The sequence below is a fragment of the Eutrigla gurnardus genome (genome assembly GCF_963514095.1).
Source record: "Eutrigla gurnardus genome assembly, chromosome: 18".
Lineage (NCBI taxonomy): Eukaryota > Metazoa > Chordata > Actinopteri > Perciformes > Triglidae > Eutrigla > Eutrigla gurnardus.
In genome coordinates, this window is record NC_139929.1 from 5,719,379 (window position 1) to 5,741,845 (window position 22,467).

Here is a 22,467-nt window from a genome sequence, read left to right on the forward strand (position 1 = left end):
TGCAATTATTATAATGCAATGATAAAATAGCATTCTTCAGCCCTCTGTGCATAGGCTCTCTGAATGGGATTTGACAGATCAATGTCTTCCACCTCTGCCAGCGCTGGGAAATGAGTGCCGGCATTGCCTTTGGCTTATCGATCAGTATACATGCACACAATGACGTAAGCAGGCATTCACACTGACCAGCACACAAGGGCCAACAAGGATAGCTTTCAAAACCAGCACACAGTAATTGGACCATGAGGGATCAATAAAACACCCCATTGTGTTTCACGTCAGGGGGGTAAAAAAAACGACATTGCTAACAGTGGTTTCTTTTCACTATGTATCGAGCCACCTTGAGCAGTACGAAGAGACTGATGGTACGCAATTCTGAATAATTATTTTTATGAAAATTATAACCTTCACGAAGGCCGGCTTTATTGCAGGCCTGTTGGATTAATTTAAGATACTATAGCTGTGACTTCTGAATCGGCAAATTGTGCAATAAAAAGGTTGTGACTGAGCTAAAAAATAAGAATACCTTTAAGATTACATGCATGACAACAATATTGTTTGTTGTCTATATGTTTTTAAGGCTGGTGATATACAATAGATTTGTTGTTATCATGTTTCATGAAAGAAACAAGGCAATTTTTTATAATAGTTGTAGGACAACAGTGGTGGTTGAAAGAGTTTTTGCTCAGACAATAGGTCTATTTGGTAGAAGGATCAGGTCTTGGTTGTGGTCGTTTAGTGGGATTTCTTGACAATAGGAAAAAATGTAAAATATCACGACCAAGTAATGATCTTAAATAGATTTACTGAAAGTAGCAACATTGTGTGAGTCTTCTCTGTAGAATCAACTTTTTGTGAGTTTTTTTTGTAATTTTTGCTTAAAGAACGTCAAGATTGTTGCCACTGATGTGTTGATACTACTAATTAATCAGCTAATTGTTTCAGCCACTTCATCCTCTTATAAAGACTGCAGAGTTAGCTCAAAACCAGAAGAGCTAGTACAGATTCAGTCTGCAGTATGGTGGTGATCACACCTGCCTTCTTTTGGTTAACGTTTAAGACACGTTCTCATGCCACCAGGCAGTTCTACCTCCATATCAGGAGGTCCAACACTTCCATGATGGTGTGATTCCACATTGGCCACCACTCTCCATTAAAGTAAACAGTCCAAAACAAAGCCTCTCGACTCGACTGCCAAACACACTTGCCAGTGTTGAAGCACGCAGGATCATTAATTATTCTGTGATACATCCAATACTAAAAACCATAACAATGAAGACATCACAAGACAAGACAAAACCATGCCAGATAATCGAGATAATTGATTGGTTCTCACCCGCCGCATCTCGCCATAATACGGTACAACATCGACAGTGTTGTGCTTTCTGTCAAATGTGCTATAACAACAGGCCACGATTCATACAAACGATGTTATGGGTATTTTATAAACTTGAAAAGATCACTAATGGGCTCAAATACACAACAATTATAGATCATTGAAGATCTGTCAGAAAGGTCGCTCTAAAAGGTGCTTCGCCTTGCCAAGAATGCCATTATACTAATGAAACTAGACTATAGGACTTCAAGTGCTGCTGGATAAATCTATTTCCTTGGAAGAAAATAACACCCTCCAGAAGTTTCCTATTAACTATAGGCCTATTTCTTTGCTGTCCAAAAAGTAAGAAAAAAAAAGTTAAATGTTTTATTTAGCAATTTAAAAAAAAACAACCCTTTACAATCAGAGCTCATCTTCCCTCACATTAAAATTAGATAAGCAGCTATTCCTTTTTGGTCATGTTATGTATTTCTTTCTCATATATTTGGGAAGGTGGTCATCAGATTTTACAGTTAGAACAATAAGAAGTGGGCCATACATTTCAAAGGTTGAGAACCCCTACTTTAAACCACACTAAATGTTAGTTAAATGCCAACAGCTGGGTAGCGTAGACTGGAAACGAGGTAACAATTAGATTGGCTCTGTCCAAAAAGTAACAAAAAATCCATCTAAAGAAGTATAATTAAGTGTATATCAGCTCTCTACTGTTTGCCTGTTGGTATTTGTATAAATTAAACACACAAGACGTAATAATAAATAGGGAGCCGGTAGATGGATTTTGTTAACTTTTGCTCCTGTTTCCAGTCTTAATATTTACTGTACAGCTATGGGAGTGGGATTGATCTTCTAATCTAACTCTTCGCAGAAATTAATACAAAAAAAGTAAGGTAGTATAAATAACATTACTTTGGTTCGGTACCAGTGCCTATACACAAAAAATACCCGACTCTATCAAGGTTTAATTTAGAGCATGACTATTCTGATCCTGATGCATAATATCCAGAATGACTGGAGAATCCATGCTGGGGCTGTGATTCACATTTTAATGAAACCCCCGGGGCCGGCAGCCAGCACTGACTGAGGTTACCTAGCTACGACACATGCCAGGCCTCTTGAGCCATGGGACCATCTCTAATTACACACAATGAGAGAGAGGAAAGGAGGGAAAATGCGGGAGAGACTAAGAGAGAGATGGAGATAGAGGATATGAGACAGAGATAGAAACCCCAGCTGTTCCGTTTCCTGCTGGAGCGACTCGAGAGTTCGACTTCTGCTTCCTCCACGCCACCAAAGGGCATCCTGCTAGCAGGAAAGCAGTGAACCCTCCCGCACATCATACAAGGCTGTACTGTTCGGTATAACTGAAGCAGGGAAGTCTAAAGCCACAGTCGATTTAGGTGCTATTAGAGCAGGACGTTCCAGTTGAGAACACAGATTGAAGTGAAAAGTTGAGTAAAGCTTACCCGTCCCAAGATGTGTTTAGTCAGCGGAGACAAAGATAACTTGTCAAGCATGCCCAAGGGAATGAAGATCATGAGCTCGGAGTTGCTAGACAGCGAGTGGGAGCAAAGACTTGATAAATTCTGAAGTACTGACTTGTACAACAACGTTCGGTGGCTGGAGTGCAAGCGTGTGTGTGTGTTGGCCGCTGAGTCACTTCACGCTCTCTGAACACATCAACACATTGGCTGTACCACATGTAGTCATAGGAAAAACTCTTCAGCCGGCAAATTGGTACCGTTGTGACCAATACAGTCATGCACAGGTCAGGCAATCTCTGGCACGGGATGATGCGCTTGCACACTGTATGCAAACACACTTTCACACTTAGTAACGCCCCGATGCTCGGCGGTGAAACACGCATATGATGGATGTAAGAGCAGATCAAGAGACACACATCATTGTACACAAGAGTTGTTTGGACAGAGAGCTAGGGCCATTTTTAATTTGTTAAATGGAAGATCTGATATCTGGTAAATTAGTGTTTTTGTCACTGAAGGGGACGCCTAAGTGACTTACTCTTAACACTATAGTTCGACTGAAATACGCGTAATCGCCTTTAGCTTAGCGCTAGATTTGAAGATCGATACCACACATGTCTGTTAATTAAAATATCTAGCTGTAGGCATGTTTCTGAACACAGCATGATGCATTACAGTATACTCCCCTTCTTTTCTGTGCACTTTTCAACTAACATAGCCCCATTAAGGTGCTACTCTGACATCGTGATGGGCTCCTAATTTAACGCAGTCCAACAATTTGAGCAGTTCGACGATGATCTGGCGTGTCGTCACATGCTCCTCTGTGTACTGTACATCTCTACAGGAGGGAGGGAACGATCCATGCTGCACACAATAACACCCACGGGGGTGATTGCTTGTGTCCACTTGATCCCCGGACTCACTTTGTGATGATTGCTTCTTTCACTAAGGAGATTTAAATCTGCTCCTGCCTTTCAACCAATCCAGGATTTGAAGTAGAAGAATGACCGACATGAGACATGGTCAGAAACGGTTAAAATCCGTTATGTAAATATCTCAGAAGATTTCATATTATTAATATGAAAAAGAGAATGTTGGTAACACAAATCACAAGCAGACATTGCTAAATTTAAAGGCGTCACAAGTTAAAGGGTTCGGAAAATTGCCCTATATTGTGTAAAATGGCTGATGGCATGCTGCTCCAAAGCATAAAAAAAATCAGTTTTCAAAAATAGGATTTAGCCGCATGAACAGACTCTTTTAATCTACACATGGAAAGAGAAAGATGACCCAGCAGATTGTCTTTCACCTACGAGCATCAATGCCTTTCTACAGGACTAAAAGGCAGAAAAAGTCCCGCGTGAATCCATGATTAAAAACTAAGCTCTACTTATACGAGGTGCATTTCCAACAGTATAGGCCCGTGTAAAAAGACCTCACAGACAGTTTATAGATCGTGACACTCTGCACAAACGGCAAACAATCGGCAAACACAGAGGAAAGGCAATCTGTAAGCTGACAGAGGAATGCAAAAGCTTAAAAAAAAAAAACACACACACACAAGCAAGCGCTACAAGTAATAGTACAAGCTCCGGATAGAGACGTAAGCTGCCGATTTAACACAGAAACAAGAACAGGTTGTGTGTTGTTTTTTTTTACCTTCGGCTTCTTAGACATGCTCGTTCTCCCACAATGCCCGGGACACCTGTGTCGCCTCTCCTTTCCACAGCGACTGTAATGAATTATGCAAATCCCCTGGTTTTTGTTCAGAGTACCATGACCCAGGGGTGCAAGCAGCTGACGCCTGGCATAAAAAAAAAAAAACCCAACCTCTCTGCCTCAGTCAAAAAAAAAAAAAAAAAAGGATAACACTGACTGCTACGCTGCAGTATTCGGCAAGTTGCACTTTAAATACAACCGGTGTCACTGCTGAGTTGATGTCTCGAGGAGAGAAAATGAGATGTGGTCATCCTCAAAAGCTCTTCCATCAGCAAGTGTCATGCCTCATGTGGAGTGAAGAGTCTCTCAGGCAGATCAAACACACATGACATTGGCACATGCAGAAACACACAGATGTGCACGAGCAGACACACACACACAATCGAGTGTTTAAGCTCTGCGATGTCATCGTTATCTCCGAAGTGTTTTTCTTCAGCAGGCCGGGCATTAAGCTTTAATTTGATAGTGTGACATCTGTTGCATTGTCAACTCAACTACACAACGCTATACAAAACGGACGGAGAGAAACCCCACACACGGAAGCGTACCCTAAAACACCAAACACCGTATTGACTGATACTTGTGACAGTCAGCAGCACTATACGCCGCTTGAGTGTTACTCAAGAGGCTATGTGATGCTGTGCTGCAGCAGCAGGGCAGACCGCTGTAGTAAAACATGTGACCTTTTGCAGCGGTACATCTGTGGCCAGACAGACAGACAGTCAGGCAGTAACAGCACCATCTGGAGTCCTAATCCGCCTGGCACTTCCTACCACTGTGATTATGAATGAGGCCCTCAAAGTCATTAGGCTTATTGGATAGACAAGTAGATACCTGGGATCAGTGCACCGCAGAGTCATTACAGCGGCTTGCACGAACCCACATTTTGGGCAAAGATGTCAGTTAGCAAAATTACCGAATGTAAACAGGTTTTATGAGCAAGCTCTGGATGATGACAATAACATGGTGATATATGGGGAGATTGTTGCTCTACTAGCAGCAGAATCTGAGGGAGGCGATGCCTGTCTCAACAACAACTATCCATACTGTCATGAAATTTGGCACGGCTAGTCGATAGCCCAAAGGATCTTTTTAATGCTGCCTAAGTTCCTGCAAAACCATGACCAGAGATTGAACTGTTTTTTTTTACATCTTCAGGCTCACAGCGGGTTAAGCTAGCAAAAAGCATAATCAGGATGTTGTTCATTAAGCTGTGACACACTACAACGTCAAAGGCCAACTAATAAAAGTGTTTTATAGCCTCATGTCAACTTTTCTAGTAAAAAAGTTCTTTGAAGACCCTACACTGACAACAAAAACATTCCAGTGTGAAAAGGAAATCCCTTTTGTGTCATCAGCAGTCATGTCACATGCATTTAATATGAAATGAGAAATTAAATTGTGATATTAGAAGTTATACGCAGTTAAAACCTGGGCTTATTGGCATTTACTTAACAGTTTAGAGCCTTTGACCATGTAGTAGGCTTGTGCCGATTGCCGATCAGATTCTACACCGAGATTAAGGCAATCTACTATCAGATCTAAAATGTATATAGAATTTCAGAAATCAGGAAAAGTTTCTTTAAGTAAAATATTCACTTTTTTAGAAATGTTATTTACCTTTCTTTGACATGCAGCAATTTAACTGCCGTCCTGTGAGGCAACTCCTCCCATCCCCTCCCTTACATGAAAAGAGAAACAATCACCCAACCCTATCCTGTACATAATCTTTGGACAAATAATTATCTTTTGATCAATAATTAGAAATTATGCGATTGATGCTAACGTTTTTGGCGTTGCTCTGCAGATCTGCTAGTAAACAAGTAAACTACATTAATAATAAATTGATTATTAATTGAGGTAGATACTCAACTCAACTTTCCAGCTCTAAGTGTCAGGAATTATCAGGTTCATTGTGAGGACAGAGAGCTGGGCTGCGCGGAGCAGTAGCGTGACATATGTGGCATATGGGTGGGTTGAGCAAAAGTGGAGCAGTGTTTCCCTCCGGAGGAAACACATATGTACATCTCTGTTTATGCACACGTGCACACGTACAATATACTGGACAAAAAAACACTAAATGATCACCGTGTCAAACATGAATTCCTGTTTGGGAGAGCACAACATATGGTGTTTAGGGAGGATAATTGAGCCTCAGGTTTATCACACCATGACTGGATCACTTGCACCTGACATACAGTAACTCCACCAAGTGAGATTACACAACAAAGAGGCTGAGCTGAATGATTGGAGGTCATATAACAGGACTGAGACAAATGTTTTTTAAAGTCTGCAGACAGACTGAAGGTAGATTCTCCATCACATCCTCTCCTCCCTGTCCCCACCCCCCTTTCCCCCCCCCAAGTAGCTGATTTCATCCTCGCAAAGCCACTCTCACTCTAATCTCCCCTGATCCGTCTGCACTGGCAAAGAATCAGATATCAAACTTGCTCACGTTAAAAGAAACCTGGGACAACATGACAGAAAATAGTAGTTTACCTCCTGTTGTTATTATGAGTAGAAACAAACAACTATGCATTTTCTTGGATATTGGACATTAAGTTGCTCTATAATTTGAACCCAACATTATTTGCATTCCTTCTAACATAGGCGGATTCAGCAGACCAGATTTCATAAAGTGGGCATGTAGTAGCTTGTAGTTATATAATACCTAAATCTCTAAGCCTCTCATTGGAATAGCCACTGGGCACAGGAGCATCAAAACCCAATGGAAATATACTCTAATAGTCTTTCCATAATCTGTTAAACCAGAAAATCATATCTATAGTGATGCAAACATGTTACATTGCTATCAGTTGTTTTGAAAGGATTTTTGAAAGCACAGATAGAAAAAGCCACACAGGAGGAGGAAGTAGTTCAATAGTAGAGGAGGAAAAACTCCCACCACACGTCACTTACCCATGAGACATTTTTATTCTTGACTTGTTTGATCATGGCAACGAGAGCAGGCCGGTAACATGGAGAGAGGAGCCCCCCTCCTCAGCAGATTTCAGCCCCACAGCCTGTTGTGGAGGCAGGTCTGTGCAGAATCAGGGGTGATGGCCGGGGGGCACGTGGTGCTCAGCCATAGGTCATAATCTGCCTTGCAAAGCTGCGAACCCAGAACGCCTGCTCTGACTAAACCCAGCATCTGTCAGCAGGGTCAGACCACAGTTGGAGGAGGACGATGACAAAGTTTTCTTCACGTGGTCGAAAAAGATCATAGAAGAATCATCCGGCAAAGTCAGAATCTCTTCCTCCTGACGGCACACGGTGACCTGGTGGACTGATTATGTATTCACGGCGAGTATGAATATGAAAAATCCCAGCAGGTTTAACTCCGCCCTGCTGAGCCTCAGTGCGCGCCCAATCGCGGAGCAGATCTTTGTGGCCGGCTCCCGAGGGTGAGCTTATAGAAGCATTAGGATGAACATATTGATTCTCTGGAGGAGAGGACGTGGCGCTCCGCTGCCTGGCAGGTCACTGACGCCTCCAGAAACCCTAAGGGACTAGCAGCAGGAACCCTTGTCTTCATCTACTGTAGGTGCCTCCTCCACTCACTATCCTCTCTTCTTTTCTGTTTCATCTATTCTCCCATCCTCTACAACATACTTAATCTCACTATCCTTACACTCTTCCCTCTCTTTCCCTCTGAGGGGCACGGGTCTTCCCTAGGCTGGTACCTGTTGTCATGGCACCTCTTTGCTAAGAGACGAGTACCGTGACGGAGAAAAGATGCTCAGTGAAACAGGGATTTCCTCTCTCATTATTCATTGCTCTCTGATCCAGAATTAAATCTACTCTGTAAATGTTGTCCTGACCTTCTTTCTTCTGACTCTCACATGTCTACACCCTTATTTACCATCAGCTCCTCTCCCGTTTTAAGGCTATCGTTGGTGATTTGAGTGGATGCACTTAAGTGGAATTGAACCACAGAGATCTGATGTCCAGATCAGCAGTGGTAGAAAAAGACTACACAATATTGTACATGAACAACCAGCACAACCAGTGTTTTTCACTGGAATAAGAGCTGCCAGTACTCACCATCAAAGCAACTTGTAAAAACAGCAAATTGTCACATTTGAGATGCTGAAACCAAAGAATGTTTGGCATTCTTGCTGGAAACGGGACTGAAACTATTAATTGAATCTTAAATGTGTAGTTGTATATAGAATAATTCAATCACTGATGACAACCGCTAAGTAAAATATAATTAAAACCCATGTTTAAGGTCCAGGACTTCAGGGTTTTAAAGCTAGCCCTTCCACCTCTCCTGTTCCATTTTTAACGTCTGTCGTTCTAATTAATTGTCTCTCGTATCCATACGGGCTGGCAGCCTTCCTCTGGTGCACAAGGTTGTCTGCATTTCTCTGCTGTTAATTAGCCTCAAACAACATCTGCTCCTGTTTTAAGTGATGCCCGCTTTGACCTGGCTGCCCCTGCCCACAGCTCCTTCAGCTCTCTAATGACGGCAGGTTTGTCTATTTCACTGCAGATTCTTTACCTTCTGTAGGTGGTTACTGGAGACACAGTGGGAAATAAAGATGGGCAAGAGGATAGCGATAGCGTCATATGAGAAGTGTCCAATTGAACTAAAGTGAACCTTATACTAAACCTTATGTCTCATATACCGCACAGCAAATAAAAACAGCTCCAGCGACAGCAGAGAATCTACTACAGACATATTTCTTTCTCAAGCCACATGTCGTAGTGTAATGGAACACTAATAAGTGGAATTACTGCATAGATTGAGCCAGAAACTGCAAACCTCACAGAAATGGATGATGGCACTCTAGGCCTCAAAGCAGCTGCTTTCCACTGATAGCAGTGAAACAGCCAATATGACGTGTTGGAGGAGAGAGACGCGGCTAAAATTAACATCCACCGCAGGGTGAAGCAAATCACTTTATATGTATGGATCTCATGTAGCAAAGTGTAAAACCGCACACAAGGGTTGTGTCACTATATTTACGGACATACATTATCTGTACATTTTGTACAGCGTGCTATATGGAAAAATTAACAAATATGTTACTGGCTGGTACAGCCAAAACTAAGCCCAATGAATTATTTCTCATTCCCACCTATAATGGACATTTGATGGTATAGGCACAGACGGGAAAGTGAAAAGGGAAGAGAAAGAGGGCTGTGTAAGAAATCAGCAGCAAGGGTATTTTATGTAATATGCACTTTAACCATTCGCCTACCGAGGCGCCCCAAATAAGAGCAGAAAGTCAACCTGAAGTGGTATAGTAATTTGTCATAGCATTACCATAATACACTATATATATTTTCAGGGTGTGAGCTGCATCTCCCCCCCATGACTTCACCGTTTCCAGAAAAGTGGGGGTTTTGAATACTCGGTGCAGACATATTCATCACACGGTGTCACTGACATCAGTGTTTCCAGGCTGCAGTCAAGCTATACTCTACAAAGACCCTCACGGATATATATCACACTTTCCAGCCTCATGGTGAGATGATGGATTATGCAAAAGCAGTAAAAATCCACCTAAATCCGAGACATTCCAAAGGGCCTCCGTGGCCAATTAGCTCTCAGTTTCCGGACATTTACATATTCTCTGGAAAAGTGAAAGAACGCACAGCTGCTGCCAAGGAAACCCTGCTCCAGTCTGCTGTGAGCTGGCCCGACACTCCTCCCTGGGCGTGCATCCCAAAGCCTGGAAAACTGGGAATTCCAGGTCAAACTTTCGCCATGGGAGATTAGCTCACCACTAGCACACGGAGCGCAGTATTTTCTGGCAATAATTACAATGTCTTGTGTAATAGTCCACTATATGCATTGTCTTATTCTTTATGAGGTAGTTTTAGCGCCCCCAGCAGGTCAAGAATATCATAAACGGCACGTCGTGTGCCACATAACAGCTTGCCGACTTTAACAGATGATAAACGTTCTCTGCATTTCATTGGCTACAATTGCTGCATCATGCAGCAAGCAGGAAAGCTTACAAAACAAACCGAAGTAGGGCCTGCTGTCTTCAATTAGCCGAGTTTCCGTGAGGAGTGTCTGGGACTGGCCATTCAGTCAGTCAGACGGAGTCCCATCCGGCCAGGTCTCCGTGCTCCACATTCCATCCAGAGCGGAATTACGTTCTGCCCCATTTCAGACGTAAAGCGGTGGTTTGGTGCTCCATATTGGAAACATGTGTGAGGAGTGTCATAGAAAGAGTGGCGTCTCACGGCAGCTGGGGTCCTCTCAAGGTCAGCAGTGGCCAGTGGCTAATATTACTGGCCTGTCCCCTGTGAGCCAAAGAGCTCTGGTTTAAACGGTACTCATTACATTGATTTCAAAAAGCTTAGTTTGAGCACAGTAATTAAAAAACAAACACATGGTGCCAGTGATACTCCACCACACTGAATGGTTTGTTTTCATGTTAACACCTTACACACAAGGCTTAGACCGTCCGGTGTGGAGTATCAACAGCTGGTCCAACACTAATCCACTCAGTTAAATTAAAGCTTGATTCAGCCTACTGCAGCCAGCAATACCAGATCCTATCAACAAACTAAAGCAGTCTACATAGGAACACTTGCATATGTCCTTCTCTAGGACATCTGAGAAAGTCAAAGTTGGCATCCGAAATCAGAAGCTGGACCCTTCAAGGTCCACTTTTCTGGCCAAAATATGTCATAATGGGCCTTCAAGTCTGGCTTCCTTTTCAAAGGCTGCTTAAACAAAAATACGGGGCCTATGTCTGAGTCCCACCTCAGGAAACGTTCACACATGCGCTTGATTCAATATTTGCCCGAAAGTTAACCAAAGTTCAACTTGACACGATGCAAAAATGCATACTGATCTATTCACCTCAATGTAACATAAGCTTAATCGAAACGAATCGTGTTCTAGTAATTCAGTAACACTGTCGTTTACACCACTCCTTACTGGGGAAAGTAAGGAGTGGTAAGGAGCATTAATGTGTTACAGAGTAAAGCATTACTTCCAACACTGGTGATGGACCCTTTAACCATGATGTTTTGTTGGCCAAACTATTAATCCATTAATGAGGAAATGAATCAGTATAATTATCTGCCATTATTTGCAAGATGTCCACTAGAGTGCTGGTTTGAACATTTTAGATTTGTTTCAGTCTGTGTGAGGCCAGACAGTGTCCTTTAGGCAGGCAAAATATTGTCAAAATAGTTGCCTATTAAACTTCGACTTATTGTTTCAGCTCTACAAATGACTAACATTTGATCCTTAATACCCCATAATTATGTCACATCATAAGAGTACGCCCCCACACATCATTAAAAAACACACAGAGCCCTCTGTATTGACATATCACAGCTTTAGTCAATCTAAGACTGCTGCGGCTCACTGAGATCAGAACATTTTGTCCTATGAGCTTCTGTCTTGGATTTGGGGAACCTTCCTGACAATAATAATAATAATAAAAAAAAAATTAGAACCTCATGAAAACTTTATTTCTGAGCCTTGAGGGCGTTTTCTCTCTGCATGGAAATGGTGTATTTATCTGTGTGTGTGTGTGTGTGTGTGTGTGTGTGTTTGAGAATGAGAGTGTATGTAAAAGTGGAACATGGCCATCTAGTGGTAAAACTCAAGTAGGGATCTTTATCAGTGTAGGATTATATTATCCCCTATCTATCTATCCATGTACTTACGTACGTACGTGTGTGTGTGTGTGTGTGTGTGTGTGTGTGTGTGTGTGTGTGTGTGTGTGTGTGTATACATATATCATGTGTATTTATCCATGGATTGATAGATACATAGAGACAGAGAGAGAGATTTTCTTCCTACTCAAGGGAGTCGACAGAAAACAACCACAGCTGAATGACAGATCTAAGGATGCATAGGAGAGTACAGAAAACCCATCTCCCAGCTCAAGTCATCCCTGTTAGCAGAAGCAGCCCGACATTTTCCTCATCACACCAAACAGCCACAGTGGTCTTATTCTCATAATACACAGCTTTTAATTCCAGACACTAAAGCACAAAGGACACATGAAGTAAACCAGCAAAGGCCAATAAAGTGGAGCTGTCAACAGAACCTGTGCCTGCAGTGCAAACCCTCTGTTTTCAATAACATTACAACCTCAGCTGTGTCCCGGAATAAATATGAAATAAAAGATTTATCGTGTCTGGCGGCATGAACAGAGCTCTGCAGAAAACTGTCGGGCCAGCGCAGCTGAAAGATTTCAGCTAGATCCTGCAGCATTCAGGATCTGGATCAGGATAGAGATCTAGCAGAGAACAGCGATCAACATCGAGGGGGAAAGCTGGCAGGCATCCACTGATCCATTCAGTCTGGTGCTTTGAAGCAACACTGACATTCTCAGTAAAGTTGTGCATGCATTGAAACACACATATCAATTATTCATGCAGAATAACCCATCATGAAACAATCACTATAAAGCACGTTCAGCACATCAGTCTACACATGCTGGCGATTGTGGGCTTCATCAGCTTTTCTCCCATTCTCTCCCCCCTAACCCTTGTGATAAATCGGCGTCGGCGCCTCGAACTCACATATGGAAGCTGTGCTCTCCGGCGATGGCCCAGCCCACAGCACGGCATGAAGGGGACCAGGGCGGGGAGGAACGGACGACCGTCTCAGCATCCGCTCAGCCTCGGTCCATGCTAGCACACTTGGCCCACAGGGGTGCAGACCACCAAAAGATACAGAGGAGTTGATGAGGAGATCTCTGACGGAGGAGTGAGCAGAGGGAGCAGAGGACTGACGTACCCACACCAGCCCCCTACTTCTGTCCACCCACCCCCCACGTGTATGCCAAAACTCCCCCGACTCAGAAACTCTCAGGGTTCACAAAGCCGGATTCTGATGCCCCCCTCCTCCTCCTCTTCATCTCCTACCCATCTCCAGACTGTTGCAGCAGGATGTCCACAAGCTGAGAGGTGCAGGTCTGACCGACTGTTTACCCCACCCCGAAATCTGTAACCGCTCCAGCAGATCCTCCTGGGCTGCCAAATCCTCTGCAGTGCTGCTGTGCTGTGGCAGAGAGGAACAGTTGCAGGCTGGCACGCCGGTTCAACTGCTGGTGGATTTAGACGCACTCATCATAATCACACACACACAAGATTCTTCTCGGCATGCGAAGGAGGTGGAGTTCTGAGTGTCCTTTATTGACCGCTGTCCCTTGCTTCCTAATGGAGGACGCTGCCTCTATACTCTCCGCCTCCTTTCATCCAAGGTTCAGTCCGCTTTAAAAGCTTGACACACACACACACAGGCTTTCTTCTTGACTTATTGCCTCCCGTTTTTTTCCTCTGATTTTTCCTCATCACTCTCTTCCTTTCTTTTGCGCCATGCAGTCCTCATTTGCATTGCGTTACCCTTCATCTTTCTGTGTGAGTGGTTAGGACAGAGGCAGCTACTGGTTGCTGAAGAGACTGCACTGTGCTTCATGTTACAGAGTGTGTGTGTGTGTGTGTCTTGTGCAGACAGGCGGACAGCAACACAACTCTGCCTGTGATGCAGAGGGAAGTCGTTCGGTCATGCTGGCGTGATTGTTTCTTCCCGTCACACACCTCCACTCCACTCTTGCCCTTCCCCGCTGCGTTCAGGTGATTGACCGGCAGCGTCGATGCTCCGTGGTAACTGCTGTGTCAGCTAGAAGTGCACATATTCTCCCTCTCTGCCCCAGCGTTCAATGAAAGACATGTGTATTCATATACACAGCATGACTCTGTTTCTGTGAATCTCAACAAGGGCACGCAGCATGCGTCATGGACTGAATTTCAATGATTTAACAATGCCCCTCGGCTTTGAAATGTCTTGCAAATAATTCATCATTAGGACATTTGTGAATGCTAGGAATATTATGATAGAAGCAGACAATTCTTGAAATCACACGGGGGGGTTTGTGATAGAGGTTAATCGCCAGGCACCTTAGTGGCTTTTAAAGAGCCCAAGCTGCATCAGTTCAGCAGGGTTGCATTTAACACGGAGCCTACGTCAACTCAATCCAATAACATTTGCATAATTTGACTGGATGGTACAATTTGGCATAACACTTGGTAATCTTTCAAATGCATTTATTATGCAAAGTTGTAAATGATTTACTGACAGTTTTTTATTTCATACAGTGAAATTTAAATCAATAACTTACCGTTAAAGCTGAGGTTTGTAATCTTCTTCAAAAACATTTTGTGAAAAACTCTCTATGAACTTCCACAAGCTTCTAGTTTACAGCTTCGAGTACTAAGAATAGCCATGCTCCTTATGTTCATTATACATTTACATTCATAATGATCATTTTGGGGCGTGGCTTAGGAGGGATTCCTGAAGGGACGGGCTGCCAGTGTTGCCGACTTGGTGAGTTTTGGGTAAAGTGTTGCGAGCTACTTTCATTGGAAAAGAAAGTAGGTTAGGTTTTTCATTTGGGTAATTCTAAAACATAGCATACTCTTTCTAGTTTCTTAAGAAAACCAACCCTAGCGTTAAGATGGGTTTATCTTGGTCGTTTAATCAGTACTGATACTGAAGGATAAAACAAGGGGCTGGAATGCAGATTTACTCTGGACAGAGCCCGTCTGTAGCTGTTTCTCCCTAAAAACTACATTTCATATGGGATTCGAAAGGGTACCTAACTCTACCGAACCCTATACTGAAAAATGTGCACATATAATAAAAGATACACAGCTGTGTTGTATGTGTCACACTGTCGGAGACAAGAGAGAGCAGAAAGCCCAGCTGGTACCCATGTGCTGTGTATACTGCTGAAAATGAGCGTTGAAACTGTAACAAATATTCAATATTGATGTACCGCTATTCCAATATTTAGGACTCACATGTCGGCGTGTGCAGATGGTGTGTATCCTGTGGTAAAGCTTTGTGTGCTGTTCATCAGTATAGTAGTAGCTCTGACAGACGCTAAGCCCAACATAAATCTGGCACCATCTTTCATCAACATTCAAGCTCCTTTAGTCCACTGCCAATAATTCACTGGCTGACACGTGTCCACTGTGATGGATAGCCATCATTATAAACGGAGAGAATTGCACCTTAGAGTGAGAAGGGAATCCTATCTATCAGGTAATCTGTCAGCGTCTGTCCCCCTTTGCAAAGTCGTCACCCAGCTGTTGCTGACAAATACTGAAAAATACTGCAGGAAATCATGTCTACAAACGAAAATACCGTTTAATTTAGGTTCATTATGCTTTCTTGGAGCACATTTCAACATCATTTAATCAAAATCTTGCTGTCATATATGTAAAATAAGCACTTACACAAGACCATTATTCACAAGCAGCAGATAGAAACCCACCGTGATAAAGCAAGTAATTTAACAAATAAATACAATGACCTATACTGTACAGTATGTTCTTGTCCTAAGTCTCCATCAGTCCCCATAAAATAATCTTAATAAATCAAAGAGGCAGCAGACATCTAATGACTTCAAAGGAATGCGTATGAGCATATTAAATTCATCCATCTTATGATTAAAAAAAAAGTACAGTACTGTGAACTTCTGTTCAACTAAAGCAATAAAATCCACAGCAGTGCTCCTATGCATTTCATAGCATTGCCTTTAATCTCCCATCACTACTATTTTCCTTTTTTTTTACATTTACAAAACATTTTTAAACATGAATAACAAGTTCAATTCCTGGGTGGTTTTAGAGTCAAAGGCCAAAAGTTTTACCTCCTTTACTATATTCAGGAAATTCAGAGCAAACATACAATTTTGCAGCTCGATTAGGAAACTTTAACCGATCACCAAGTTAAATACCTACATTAATTCATTTTGCCACTAGATGGCAGCGTGGTACTTCTACAATGGCTGATTGAGCAGAAGTGGTTTCTACATTTTAACATTTCCACGTTTACAGTATTTAACCCCCATCCATCATTACTGCAGTTCGATGCCAGAAAACACATATGGCTTTCTAGAAAGATCTCGGAAAACTGTGACATATGTTGCTCAAAGTTCAGGCAAAGGTCTGCCGGGTTAATGTTACACTTGACTTTTCCAAGATTTCCAGTGGCAGCTTCTCCATACCACCACACTCATATCTGTTACTTAAAAAGTCAATGGTTGCCAGATCAGATAAGTATCGGAGTCAATACTGAACTCTTTGCGTCACCACCTCTGTCCATCGAGGAGAAAAAAATAATCTGGAGTACGATAAAAAGGAAAAAATACCCGCAATCAGGGGAGAGAGCTGGAAGTGGTTTCCTGCCATCACCACACCCTCTCAGGCAGCCTTCAATCATCAAATCCATTTCTCCAGCCTGCATGTACAGACGGAGCACACAAGAGAGGCACGAACTGCAACAATTTGCCATGGAAAAGCTGCTGCAGTTGGAGACACCGAGACACGCTGTTACATAGAGACGGAGGTGGAGGTGGAGGCGATGTGGAGCCTGGTGCAACCATTTACATAAACAGTGTGAGTGTGGGAAGAAGCAGGAGGTTAATTATGACATAATACTGTGTGAGTTATGCAAATCACACTGTACATACATTTCTCACTGTTACTGTATATGGTTTCTAATGCAGCAAAGGTGTAATTCTAGTTATCCTAACCTAAGCCACAAAAATATTTTTTGGCAGGTGCTTTGAATCGATTCAGTCATTTATGTTCCTGTTCTTATTCCATATTTTATTGTTTCGCTTTGTTTCCTTTTCTTCCTTCAAATACAGCCTTTTCTTTGCGTGTAACCCGTCAGTTACAGACATTATTTCAAAACCCTGTTGAAGTCTGGCGTCTATAACTACATCTTATATCTAATATCTCTTATATAGAGCCAGTGGGAGCTCATCGGACTGTTTCTCAGTCATACATTTAAGACAAAAAAGTTGCTCAGACATTCATCATTAGTGAGCCTACTCTTTGGAACAGCCTGACGGATGAAGTTTGTGTCTTTTTTTAAATTCACCACTGAGGACAAACTCCTGTAGACTTGCTTTCAAGCAGTTCTTCCCCTTGTGTTTCATCCTCCCGTTTGCTCTTTGTCGCTCACTCTCTGTAAAGCACTTTGTTAACTGTTTTTAGAGAAGCGCTATATAAAGAAAGTTTATTATTATTCAGGGTCATGTGGGGATGGATAATTTCCCAGGATGCATTAGGCACAAGGGAGACTCTCTAAACACATTGCCAGTCTACAGGTGGACAGTCACTCACGTTAACACCTAAGCGCAGATTTGAGTTTCCAATATGATCAGAGAATACAGCACTATGCTGTGTGTTTCACCCAAAACACTGGTTGTGCACACACAAAATAAAAAGGAATAGTTTATAATATGCTTTAGCATCTTTCTTGTCGAGTTATATGAAAAAGCTAGCTTGTCTCGGTACAAATGTAAGAAAATCCACCAGCACCTCTAAAGCTTACATACTGTATCTTGTGTGTTTATCAAAAACATCAGTTTACCATTTTACGTGGGTTTATGTGCTGGAGTATTTCTTGGACAGCTGCCTGGTACCTGCTCCCAGCTAAGAAACAAGTTGTCATATATTCACACATACTGGCTTTACAACAGACGGACAAACTTTAACATCTTAATAAATCAGCTTTAGCTGCTGGTCAGCAGATTTTGTTAACCTTGGACAGAGCCAGGCTTGTCTCTTACAAGTCATTATTTTGATCTAGGCTGAACGGCTATTGGCTCCAGCTTCATATGTATTGATATTTAAGTATCGATCTCCACCTCTACCTCTGGGAAAGAAAAAATCAACTACTAATCAAACTATTACTTACTTTACCTAGAAATGAGGTGTATAAATAGATATCAGCTTTCGTCAGCTTGATGGTGAAACATCTGTTTTCTTGCCTCATGAGAAATGACGTAAACGCCTGGACTGTAAAAGGAAACAGGTCAGGTGCTAAAACAATAATCGAAGGCATATGATCCTAATCGTGATACTATTAATGAGCATTTTCAGCCCCTTGGCATGTGCATAAAACAGATGGATGATGCTCCTCAAAACCTAAAATGTTGTGAGATTTCCTTGCTTACACTGCAGAATGAACCTCCACGTAAATAAAAATAGCCACCTGATGTTTAAGTTTGCTGACAAATCTATGATAGTTTTGCCCTTCTTCCATCTCAATGGAGAGCTGAGCTCCGATTCAACACTGACCTCGCTACTCCCACGGCTGAGCGGTTTGGTCTGGCCTGGACCTCCACCCTTCCCAGCCTCCTCCATACTCCCCCGGGCATCAAGCCACGACCACAGGGAACGTCTCGCATCCTTTCCCTCTCAACCTACTCTCTGTCTGCCCTCTACCCTTTATCTTTAGCAGCATGAGTAATTCTGTCTTGTTGAAACTGTTCGTATGAATTTACTGGAAAGCCATTTTGATGAGGCTCAGATCGGCAGTATATTGATCCCACAGTGACCTTGACTGTTTTTAAAAAAAGCCTACGGGAGCTCCAGGAGTACGAGGCACAGAAACAACTTACAAAGGAGGGAGAACAAAAGACAATATACAAAAGCAGCTTAGACTGCTGCCGGTAAGGAGAGCATGACAAAACAAAGAGAAATGAGAACCAAATGACAGATTGATGAATAGGCAGTGAGATAACCACACAAAGATTAGCTCTATACTTTCCCGGCATGGCGTTAGTTCGGCGATCTAAATATTACGTCCTCATTCTTCTGTGAAAAGCATAAATAATCACGGGGCAGCATGATTGAGCATGAGGGTGAGGGAAATGAGGTCGGATCAAAACTGCTGTTATGATAACACAAATGAAAAGCAGTATTTACATTATTATCCAAACAGAAGAGAATTTACTGGAAGGCCTGCTATTTCTGGGGCCCTCTTGTGGCAAACATCTAAAAGAGGATATTTCTGCTCGGCATGCGAGGGCCTCACTGACCCTGAAACACATTACTCCTCCACTCTCACCACATCCCTCTACTGTCTCTTACTTTAATGGCCTACCATTTCTGTAGGATGTGGTGTTATATTGCAGAAAGACACTCACTCTCAGCCTAATTGAGTTATCTGCGATGACTCATACTGGAGGGGGAACTCCTCATTTGGGGACAGGACTGTGGGAATGGGCACGAGATCCCACGGGTGGTAAAAATCAGACAATTTCTCACCAAGCAGCTCCTGCTGAGCTGATGACGAGCAGCGGCTCATTCAGAGGGTCTTCATAGCCTTGAGATGAAGCAGACATGCATGCCAGGAGGTGCCGCTTCGCTCTGATCTGCTCCACGGCCTCGTCGCTCTGCCGCTACCAAAGACGAGGCGATGGACGCCTCCTCCAAAAAAGGCAGAAACATTTAGGCAAGGGTGCACATCCTTAACCCAGCCCATCCTGTCCCTTGCAGGTCTGCTCAACAAATACCAGACGCGCTGAGTGTGTACCTCACAGGGTCTGCTTTATAACAGGGCACTGTGTCACTGCAGAGGATGCAGCACAGAGGAGATGCTTCCACTTAACATACTGTACCCAAAAGTGTTTACAGAGGGCTTTCACTGCAATGCACATCTCATCCCTGATGGATGATGATGACTGAGTCTGGGCTCTAATGCCAGTTTTGCGTTTACCGTCACAGATTAACACACACTCAGGCACACAAACAAAGTCATTCCTGAATGGCGCAACTGTAGCCAGGAAATGTTCTTACTCATGGAATTCATGTGATCAGATAGATACATGTTCCTTGGACTTGGTCAAAGACAGAACTTTTTTTTCCCCCCCGAGTCAGTAGAAACCGACACCGTACTGTAATGTACGGTCCACAGACTGTGGAACCATTTGCCTTTGCAATCCTTTTTTTTTTTAATTCATCTGGCAGCTGATAGTAGAGAGATGACGAGAAATGAAGGAGAGAGAGAGAGATGGGAAAGGGCATGCAATGAAGATCCCAAGCCGGATTCAACCACTTGCAGTTAACCCCCTAAACCACGGGGGTACGATTCTGAAAAAAGAACTGCCATCCTTACCTGGCGAACAAGGCTGTTGGTTGTGGTGTCGGAGGAAGTGCTGCCATCGGAACCTTTAAATCGGCCTTTTCTTCGAGCTCCTTTGCCTTGAGACTAGACGTCAAAAAAGGAAAGAGTGAAATTGTTAAAGAAGAGGTCTTCGTCATTTCCAGCTCATCTTGATACAATTCTTGTATGTACAATGACTGTTTTCTTGCTGTAACAGTTACTCCTGTCCACACATTTCAACCATTAAGAGATAATGTTATTTCAATGTAAGAGGCAATGGACTGCAGTCCGTGCCCATTAGTACGCAGAAACTGTTTTTAATTGTCAATTACATAGTCAATACATCCTAAGAGTCAGATTTGGCAGGCATTTTAAAGACTATTTACTAGTAACCTAAAAGTAAATGATTATTTTTCTATAGATGCATAAATCGACTCTTTCAGCTCTCACTGTAAAGGCATGTGAAAACGCAGGCATAAAAAAACGTGAAGCTATCCTTTTTGTGTAGACATAAAGCCTCCCTGTCAGTTCAATTAGTTAAGAACAGCTCTCAGTGTTTTATGTGAAGTCTAATATTATGACAGGTATCATAAAAACAATGGTAATTATGTGGGTGGTCTCCGATATGCAAGCTGATACGATGAGGGTCTGGAAAAGTAATGCACTCAGCTCAAGTGTTCATACAGCACGTGTTGCTAGTGGCAACTGAAAAACAGAAATTCATCTCAAATCTGCTTTTTATTCCAGCCAGTTTTCCCCCGGGGATATGTTAATCACGCATATAAAAAGAGAAAGTCTGAGAGTTTCTAAGGAGCCGATCACATACAACAGTTTGAGCAAAGAAAGAGATTTAATAAGCCCAATAGAAATAACATGATACACGTTGAATAAATGCACATTAGAGGAAGATAATCCACTCTCTGATATATCACATGACACTGTACTTTCATTTTGATGTACATGTTACTTTGAAGATGATAATTTTTCATTCAAAACATCTGATGAGTTATTGAAATGTGATATATTGTACGAATTTAAAAACACCCAATGGTATTTAAATATAGCTTCACTTGAGCAGCTACAATATTGAAAAGCTATTGACATCAATGCAAAAAAAAACTACAACAGGTACGTAGGACTTTTACTTTCAATGGAGAATTTTACATTTTTGTAAAGTAGAAAAATGTCAATAACAGGCAAATAATATATTGAAACGTTTCTTGTATTGGGAGTACTAAGATTGAAACATAAGTTATTTGGCTAAAAAGTAAAAAAAAAGGTGTTGAGAGACGTACCTGTATTACACAAACAGCTCCGACGACATTTTAAACTGAAACCGACCGTTAGAATTCAAAAAACTGCACACTCACGAGGTGATGTCCTCGCGGCTCACACAGTAGTAACGTGACGTAATCAAAACTTCATTTAAGCTAGCAGCCGGCGGATACGTGACGGGTGATGGTGGTGGGGGAAGCGGACAGGTGAGCTAAAGTTGACCTGCTTCTTTTTGACTAAGCTAAGCTAACCTTCCACTACAACACGCGTTTAAACGCAATTCATTTAAACGTTAACTTACTTGTGACATCATCGGCTGTTCCAGCGAGTCCATGTGTTCGTCCAGGGGGGGCTTTTTGGTTGTTTTTGGAGTGTTATTGACGACCATTAAAGCATTTGGTAAAAGCAAAAAATCAACAAAACCTCTCGGTTTCGACAGGTGCCCCGGCTGTGTCCAAAATTAAACCGCATTTTTAATTTTTCTAATTAAAAAAAAAATCTAAAAATTCACCGTGAAGAAAACGAGGCACCGCTGCTGCCGAACTGGCACCGCCAATCTTTAAGTTTGAGACGGGGAGGCTCAAAGGAGGGGCTTGTGCGGAAGAGGTCTGTGGAAGCAGCTTTTCCTCCAGTTCAGACGATGGTGATGATGATGATATGAATCCTGGGATATTATTATAGCCTCCTCATCGGCGTCCCCTCCTACTGTACCCGCACCGGCTGCTCCGCGCACTCTCATCCAACGCCAACACCTCTGC

The 22,467-nt window shown here is 42.6% G+C and overlaps 1 protein-coding gene across 5 annotated transcripts in view; it reads right to left on the reverse strand.

The window, feature by feature from the left end:
• cacnb2a (calcium channel, voltage-dependent, beta 2a) overlaps positions 1-22,112 on the reverse strand; it is a gene marked incomplete at its 5' end in the record, with an annotated part of 52,687 nt that extends 30,575 nt beyond the window's left edge. Inside the window, 2 exons of one of the 5 annotated variants that reach the window (XM_084033986.1) lie at positions 20,447-20,539; positions 22,011-22,112. In XM_084033986.1, coding sequence (XP_083890112.1) covers positions 20,447-20,539; positions 22,011-22,097 — 180 coding nt within the window. Of the gene's footprint in view, positions 1-4,476; positions 4,644-13,044; positions 13,566-20,446; positions 20,540-22,010 lie in introns of those variants that run through there. The other 4 variants (XM_084033991.1, XM_084033988.1, XM_084033993.1 and 1 more) reach the window with 4 other exon arrangements.
• Positions 22,113-22,467: the final 355 nt, after the last annotated feature.